At 41.5% G+C, this 8,803-nt stretch overlaps 1 protein-coding gene across 1 annotated transcript in view; it reads left to right on the top strand.

Annotated features, from left to right (window-relative positions):
• The window catches only part of LOC104494967 (heterochromatin-associated protein MENT-like), a 6,871-nt gene extending 5,817 nt beyond the window's left edge, over positions 1 to 1,054 (top strand). Inside the window, exon 8 of the mRNA XM_010137875.1 lies at positions 641 to 1,054. Within this exon, the coding sequence (XP_010136177.1) occupies positions 641 to 1,054 (414 nt within the window). The remainder of the gene's footprint in view (positions 1 to 640) is intronic.
• The last annotated feature ends 7,749 nt before the right edge of the window (positions 1,055 to 8,803 follow it).

The raw sequence follows: 8,803 nt of genomic DNA, 5'->3' as shown, positions 1-8,803 counted from the left end.
CCCCCCCCCCCCCCCCCCCCATTTGTTTGCTGTCTGAAAAGCTAGGATTTTGATGAGATCTGCCACTGTAGTTACAACAATTGCAAGATCGTAAAATTCTTGGTATCTATCATGTCAAGAAAAACTTTCCTTGCTCTCCTCCATTTGGTCTGAGATAAACCCTGGTGACACAGTGCCCAGGACACAGAGTGGCAGTGACTGATATTCCTGGAAGCAGCTTGTTTCAAAATTGCCAAGCAATACATGAAATATTAGCACCTGTTTCTATGCAACTGGACCAAACCTCCCGCAATACAGCTGGTAATCTCCCAGAAACGTCTTTCATATCAAGACTGAATTAAAAGAGAGGAAAGAACTACCTCAGGGTGGCAGCTGCAGGTGTTGAGTGCCCTGTCTTTCTTTTGCAATGAATTTGGCAGGGGTGGTGCTCAAAACTTTGTAGCATTAAGTCTCAGATATTTGTCGAACACCCTGCCTCTGACAATCAGCAAAACCAATTTATATTTTGTGCTTTTAGTTAAATGCTAAATTGCTATTTAAAAACTTGTTTAATTCATTAAATTGCCATAAAATTTTTTAATTCATAGTTAATTGTTTTTTCCTTGCAAACATCCAATTCCTTCTCTTTCTTAAACGATAGCTGGAAAGAGAACTGACGTATGAGAAGCTGTCTGAATGGACTGATTCCAAGAAGATGACCGAAACTCTTGTGGATCTGTACCTACCCAAGTTCAAAATGGAGGAGATGTACGAACTCGGTTATAATCTGAGCAGCATGGGAATGCACAGCGCCTTCAGCGGCAATGCTGATTTCAGTGGAATGGATGAATCGGGTAAAGTGGGGATCTCCCAAGTCATTCACAAGTCTTTTGTTGCAGTTGATGAGAAAGGCACTGAGGCAGCTGCTGCTACCGCAATTACAGGATTTACAAGTCCAGCACCTATTAACCCGGTTCTGAAATTTAAGGTTGACCACCCTTTCCACTTCTTCATCAGACATAACAAATCCAAGAGCATCCTCTTTTTTGGCAGATTCTGCTCTCCCTCAGAATGAATTATTACTTGCTCCCAGGCAGCACCCAAGGTTCACAGTTCAATGGAAAAATGTGAACTGCAGTGTTAAAAGCTCAACCTTAAGCCAAGTAGCCACGTGTGCTGTAAGCGTTATGTCCTTTTTCTTCCCCCCAAGTAAGGCAGCACCCAGAGACCACCCTGTGCCTCAAAGACCATCCCTATAGTGCTCTTTTCCATTTCCTACTGAGACAGCCCTCCACAGAAAACAGAAAAGTGCAGCCTTTTGCTTCCTGGTATCAAACCTGCTCTTCTGGCTTTGTTGTTTGAGAGTAAGGTGGAGGCATAAAAGCTCCCTGCACACAGGCCATCATCTAGCCCCATGCCAAATGCTGACTTCAAGGGAAATGCAGTTCATCCTCTTGAATGCCCCAGAGAGAAAAAAAATCCCTGAAAGGGAAAAAAAAAAAAAAGGATCTTGTAGTAATCTATATGCTCTCTTTTCCTCACTGGGAAACCTACATTGCATTACAATGCAGTGTCTTATGTTCATTTGAAATTTAAGGACTGTTGGAAATCAACAAAATTTAATACAAAGCCAGAATAGTCTTAAAATGCCCCTCACCTTCCCCTGACTCACCGTGTTTGTGCAGCCACATTACATTCATTCTCTCCTGCCCTTGAAGCTGCATGAAAAAATGAGGCAGTAAGAGAAAATGGTCCAGCTCTTAACACTTAATAGCCGAATTCTAATCACCTTGCAATATTTCTTCTAAACTTTGTAGGCTAAGGTTGCTGAGAGTTCCAATCAGCAAAAATGCTAAGAAAACTATGAGCAGCATGCTTCTTACTACCTCTTACTGATATGCAATCTAAGACCTCCAGACCTCAAAACCGCTTCCTCTTTTTAATTTAACCCAATTACACCTGTTTCCTGACTAATATCTGCAGTTTCCTTGTATCATTGATAATCACTGTATCATTATGTAACGATTTATGATGATTTATGTCATTTATGAATGCCTCTCAGCAAAGATAGTCATGGTCTTAACAGAAACACCAGTAAGCTTTTGCCTGATGCTTTTCTTCATAATTCTACCATGATCTGCATTTAATCTAATAAAAGAGCTTAGAGTTGTGTTTGTGTTATTCAAGACACTGACTTACCTGGTTCTTTTAGAGCATCATGTAAGGTGCATGGCTGGAGCACACTTCCATTCTTGACATTCCAGATCAACCACCACATCATGCCAACTGGCAAAGCTGACACAGTGTCTTATTTCCACCAGGCTTCAAACAGCCCCAGAAACACAATTACTCAGCATGTTATCCTAGGCGCTTACTAAGCATACCAAATGAAATTAAACTCTGTGATGAGCTCAGTGAGTTTTTGCTCACTGAGTCCAGACATTTGAATTTCTCTTTTCAAGCATTCAGTTTCCCATTTTTGACCACGGCTTATTGCAGTGGAGGAGGCTTGTTTGCCTGTCACAATACACTAGAAGTAAAAAGTGACAAGATACTGTAGCCCAGAAAAGCAGTTTCCAAACATCCCTTTTGCCCATGCACATACAATAATGGACAAGTAATGCTGCACTGACGGTTCTGTCCCTTGGCTTGGGAGGGCAGCAGTTGTGCTTTCCTGTGGCCATGAGGCATAGCATAAAGTTTTGTAGCCATTGTGGTACTCAGTAACCACATATGAGAAAACATGATTGATATAAGACAACAAGACTTGAATGCAGGAGGGAGCTACCGTTAAAACATTTACTCTCTGCAAAATTCCACCTACAATTACAACTCACTCCACCTCCACAAAAGGTATTCTATTTGTAAATACATTTCCACCCAACCAAATACACCTTTTTTCTTCCCTTTACAAAGTACTGCTTCTAAAATCAGTGCCCTCCCTTGCCTGTAACCCTCAGCTCAGAGTTCACCTGCCTGTCATCCAAGACCTACGCTGGTGCAGCCCAGTCGTGTGCGATTGGACTCAGTTTTCCTAAGATGTTTGTTGTTTAGGTGCGGAGAAGCACACAAGTGAAGGACTTGCAAAATAAGAAAAGCAAAACCAGAGAAGTTACCTGCCAGCTGGTGAGAGGTGCAGAGGGTCACACAGGCTGATTTTGCTAGCAAGATACTCCCTATCTCAGCTTTGCTGGAGACATGATGCCAAAGCGCAGCCTTCCAGTATAAGGCATACTGCAACCGCCTTTGAGATCTGGAAGGTGCATCTGCCAGTGCTGGAAGTTAAGAAAAGAGGCAAGTCTTTTAGTCTTCATGGTTTCACAATTATGTCCCCCTATTAGGTTGGGATGCCCCACTTAAATACAGCACTGGAGGCAGTCCCGGGAATTTAAATTTCCAGTACAATGTGCTAACCAAACCTGTTGTTGTTGTTGTCCCAGAAAGCCTGGGGGCTCCTGGAGGTGACAGGCTGGCTGACAACAGGATTAGATGACGGAAGAAAAGACAGATCTGGGGCAGAGCAGCTCCTAGCCCATGAATAGGTCATGGTGTTCCAATGCTCCTCTCAACAAGGGCTCTCCCAAGCACTATCCTTTCTCTCCTGTCTGCCACAAAGGGTGGCTTGATATTTTTGAAAGAGAGTTCCATTTTATTCTTCCATAAGGGGGAAAATGCTATGTAATCACCTTTCTAAAATTCTCCAAGGTGGCAAAGTAATAGGCACTACGTGATTGCATTTCCAAATAACTTCTTTCAAGAAGCCCTGGCTTGGTTCTGTATCACCAAAACGTATAATTTTAGGTCCACAACTCCTTTTTAAAAGGTCCCAGATCTCTGAAAACTAAAGAAAGAAGTATCTACAGGAAGATGCGAAGATAAGCCTTGATCCAAACACATTGTGAGCATGGACTGCTTGTCACTTAGTGATTCCATGCCTGTCAAAACACGGTAGATTAATACGCTTTCAGTTTATCCTACAATGAAAGATGGGGCTTCATCTACCACAGCAAATCTCAGCTTCATAAAATAATCCCTGGCATCTCTGTGATAGACTGACCTCATAACAAGCAGAAATGGCAGACACAGCACACAATAATAAAGACAAGAAAGGTGTAGTACTGGTATTCAAGACAAGGACACATAAAAAATCCCCGTTTTAGAACTGAAATGCAAATACATCCATATTTTTAAAGGTTTTATTTTCCTATCAGTAACAAGCACAAGAAAATCCCCTTTTAACATTATTTATAGCCCAATCCTTTAGAGTTCTATTGCAACGGATGTGATACTTGGTCTCATCTTCTTCCTGGGGGATGTAGCTGAAGGGGGATTTCTTGCATAGTAAAAATCTGTAATTGGACTTAGTCTTGTAAATTGTGCTGCTTTTTACTAGATGTTCAAAAAATGCCCAAATGCCCCGCTCAGAGTGGACCATTTACAGAGTACAGCTATTGGAGTACGTAACAATCAAACAGGCAGAAAGATACAACCTCAGAGCCGTGCTGAGCAAGATGGGGATAAAAGATGTCTTCAAAAAAGGTCCAAATGACTTCATCGATATGCCAGAGGAAAATGACTGGTTTTATCAAAAGACTTTCACGACCATTTGACAGAGGTCAATTCACTTGAGGTCAACAAGTCAGGCTTTGTGATGCTGTGAAACCCTGTTTTTACCATTCTGGTTGCAGCAATTCACTGTTTCTTCTCACTATTTCCATCAGCACAGCAAACCAAGAGCACCTCTTCTTTGGCCAATGCACTCCCCTTTGAAATCCCGCTCCCTCTTACTAAACAGGATCTTGCAGCAGCAGGAATATACCGCAAAGAGTGTCTACACAGTTTGGGTAACCTTTCTTCATTTTCCTGTATTTTTGGCCAATCTTTGTAGCTGTAGTACCACTAACTGCTTCTGGGGGTTTTTGCACTCCCTATTCATTTAGATAAAAAATAGCCAACAGCCGTTTCAGATACATAGCAGAAACATTTCCTAAGCACATAAGTAAACATAATAGTGTCTAATACATTTCTGAAGCAAGAAAATAAGATGGATATTCCAGGCAGAAAACCCGCACGCACTCACTTAAAAGCAAAACATGATACCCAGTTTTACACACTCTGCTGTTTTGGTTCTCTACTCCAATACAACAAACAGTTCCAGTAAAGTAAATCATTACATGCAGAGCTTCTAAGCAGTTTTGCAGCTTTGGGTAGGTGATTCAAACTCCCTCAATCCATCACAGAGGATTAACAAGCTCAGGGTAGTTTAGGGTCTGTAGTTATCTAAAGCACCTTTGCATCCTCTTCTAGGGGCAGCAGTCTCTTAAAACAACATCCACCAGTTCAAATGAGTCCAGTGTTCGCTCTTATTTCATCACTTATTTTAGGTGACTTTTAAAATACCTTCTGAGCTTCCTTTGTGATCTGCTTTCTGAAACAGAAGAGAAAAAATGCAAAATATCACAAAATAAGGGCTTTATGTGACCTGAGCACCACAAGTATTCAGATCTTTCCCCTCTCAAATTTAACCATATGAATGGTTAAATGAATGAATGGGATTAACAGCCTATTTCAATATTCCCTTTTAGCCATATCTTTGAGATTAGTTCCTAGTTATTTCCCCAGTTTGTAGAGTAAAAAGAAAAGGAAGCTGTAAAATTATTTCAACATATTCCTTTCCAGTTCAGGGTGGTTGCATTCATTTCTGCAATTCCAACATTTCGGTAAGCCAAATGCCAAGGTTGTGGAGGACTCTTGTGGAAGAAAGGCATACTGGCCTTCACATTGCAGGACGTACTCCCAGTAACAGTGGCCTTGAATTGAGAAGGTTTCTGTCTCTCTAACTTCTGAAAGCATGTGATAGAGAGGAGAAGAAGGAATAAGTGAGGAAACAGGCACATTAATAGAAGAAGCAGATGTAGAGAAGAAAAGGGAGGTGCAAACCTTTCTACATGACCAGAAGTATTCATTGCCTCACAGAGCACCACAGATCCTGACTGAAGACAGATCTTAACTCGACTCTCCCTCAGGATTTCAGGTAGTGTAAATATTCCTATCAAAATAACCAGCTTTTCTTTGGAAGTCTTAAAAATTCACATTACATTCTTTGGAACTGAGCGGTTAATTGATGGTATAAAGGTCATGAAGGGGAAGGGAGTGCTCATTTTTTTAGTACAAAGTGTAGCCCTTAGGAAAACCTTGTGCCAAGGCACAGCGGTGAGAATGCCAGCCCAAGCTGGGCAAAACCTCCACAGCCTGGGACGGCAGACGGTTTCATCACCCGTAGGAAAGGTGTCTTATGCACCAGGCTGCCAGTCAATTTAGGATCAGAGAACAGGCTGCAGGAGAGAACACACTCCTACTGACCCTGGGACTGAAAACACAAGACAGCACGACTCTGCAGCACAGTGTTTTGGTTGCTCAGCATGGGTTGTATTGGTTCAAACCTCTGCTTTAATAATACCAAATAACTACAGGATCAAGCATCCAGACTTTTCCTTTCCCAGATGACCGAGGTGGTGAGTAGACCAGTGAACCCCACAGAAACACACACATGTTCTCTCTCTTTAGATTCAGAGATGCTTGATTGCTCCATGCAGATTAATTTCAGGAACTGTCTGGGAACAGAAGAAGGAGATGTCAGTTTGAAATTCTTCAGGAAAAAATGTTTAGCTCAGCCCTCTTCCCTAGACACATGCTTTGGGAGTATCAGCACCTCCAGGCACAGGCACAGCAGTAAGAGATACCTCATCTGAAGGTCCTAAAAACGCTTAGGTATTAGCTAGGCCACAAGCCATTCACCTCCAAAGCACTCCTGAGAATGCTTCAAAACAGTCGAAGAGCCCTGGAAAGCTTTGAAATCAAAACTGCATGAACCCAGAGGCTCTGGGTATCTCTAATACTGCATGGCAGCCGGCTTTCAGGACTGCGGTTTTTGATTTAAGCAAACTGTGGGTGAAGATAGATTTAAATGTTAGATCAACTTTTGTTGATCTAATGCTTAACCTTTCACGTGTTGCCATCTTACACTGACTTTAGTGCATGGTTTTGTAGTCCTTACACTGGTGAAGGCAACAGAAATTTCTGAATTTACCCTAATGTTTGTCAGCAGTATTAAATTGATCTAAAATATGCTAATAAGAAGCACAGGTTTGTTCTGGATCCACATATGGAAAATCAGTTTGACCCTGGGGTTGGCTTTTTTTGTTTGCTTTGGTTTTGACCTGTAAAAACGTACTTGGAAAAAGAAGCAGAACAAGGATGGAAGATCTGCAGGTTCTGACAAGCCTGCAGAAAACCACAGAAAATGTGTTGCTGTTTAAAATGGGAACTGTTTGAGGTTATATGTAAGATACAAGAGTTTACTTGAAAAACAGTAATTAACAAATCCCGCTACAGCTTCCAAATGTGGGTTTACCTACACCAGGAAAATATAAAAATCTACAAATTTCTAATAGTCTTCAAGGTACATATAGTGAATTGCATGAATTCACCATGCTTTTCTCAGCAGAAAATAGGAAGTTTAAAGAAATAGAAAATGGCTCAAAGCAGCACAGTGAGAAATTACTCTGCATCACTCCCTCAGAACTGAAGAGTAATTTTAGGAAACATAAGCAAATGGGTTTTTGAAACAAGTTTAGTCTGTGCAAACTTTTCTAGCTAAAAATTGTACTCATCTGACAGAATAAATAAAAAAGCTGAGGACATCGAGAAGTGATAGGGAAGGGAGAAATCATGGAGATCTTAAAAAGAGACCTACTAGCTGATGGTACTTGGTCTCTGTGCAGTATTTTAGCCATTACAGGGACCCTCTTGCACTGTATTTGAGAGGATGAGGGCAATCTCCCACTAGCAGCTTTTTATCTTTTAGCAGTGAAGAAGTGGTCATCACCTCTCTCTGACACCCATTTCTCTCAGGCTGTACCAATGGAGTCTCTCTCAGTGTCAACCAGCAGCTTCGCTCTGGACCTTTACAAAAAACTGAATGAAACTTCCAGAGGCCAAAACATTTTCTTTTCTCCTTGGAGTATTGCAACTGCTCTCGCCATGGTCTACCTGGGTGCAAAAGGTGACACTGCAACCCAGATGGCTGAGGTAAGCTCTGAAATTACCAGTACATCACTTTACTTATGGTTCCCACATAAAGTGCATTATTCTTCTGCCTATGGGGAACAGAAAGGAACAGCATGGGAGAACAGTGACCTGCCATTATGTTTGGTACAGGAAACAACTCCACTCACAATGCCAGCAGTCCTGCAGGTCACTGTTCTTCCACTTTATTTCCAACTTCAGCCTGCTCTGCACTACTCTTACATTTAGCTTACACTTAAAATTCCCAGAGCACTACAAGTGGTCTGCCAGAGACAACTTACTGACATTAGAGTCTACTGCTGGTCTTGCTTGGAATTCTACCTTCTATTTTAATTATCTTTTGAACAGAGTAATTCACCTGATAGTAATCAAGATAGTAATAAAGAAAGATAGTGCTCAGATACTAACATAGAGACAACTTTATTAAGAAGTTAATATGGAGGTAGGGTATGGCAGGAAAAGGAGTGCCAGAGATAAAATAACTGCTTCTAGACCCCAGCTGGTTCTCGAAGCAGTGTATCTGCTTTCTCATACTGCTTACCAAAGTTAGTAAGCCCTCCTGAACATGTCTCTGGCTGTACAGGAGCAGTGCAAACACCTTTGCTTGTGACATAGTTAGTCCATAAAAAAAGTAATCCTCACATGAATAATGGAGACATACCAGCACTGAAAATATGATTTCACTTACGCCAGCTTCTGCAGAACTTTTCAGCCTTACACTCTTTTAGCTTACATG

This window comes from Buceros rhinoceros, unplaced genomic scaffold (genome assembly GCF_000710305.1).
Source record: "Buceros rhinoceros silvestris isolate BGI_N320 unplaced genomic scaffold, ASM71030v1 scaffold1636, whole genome shotgun sequence".
NCBI lineage: Eukaryota > Metazoa > Chordata > Aves > Bucerotiformes > Bucerotidae > Buceros > Buceros rhinoceros.
Note: the sequence above shows the minus strand (reverse complement) of the source record. Positions and strands in the feature narration are given on the sequence as shown.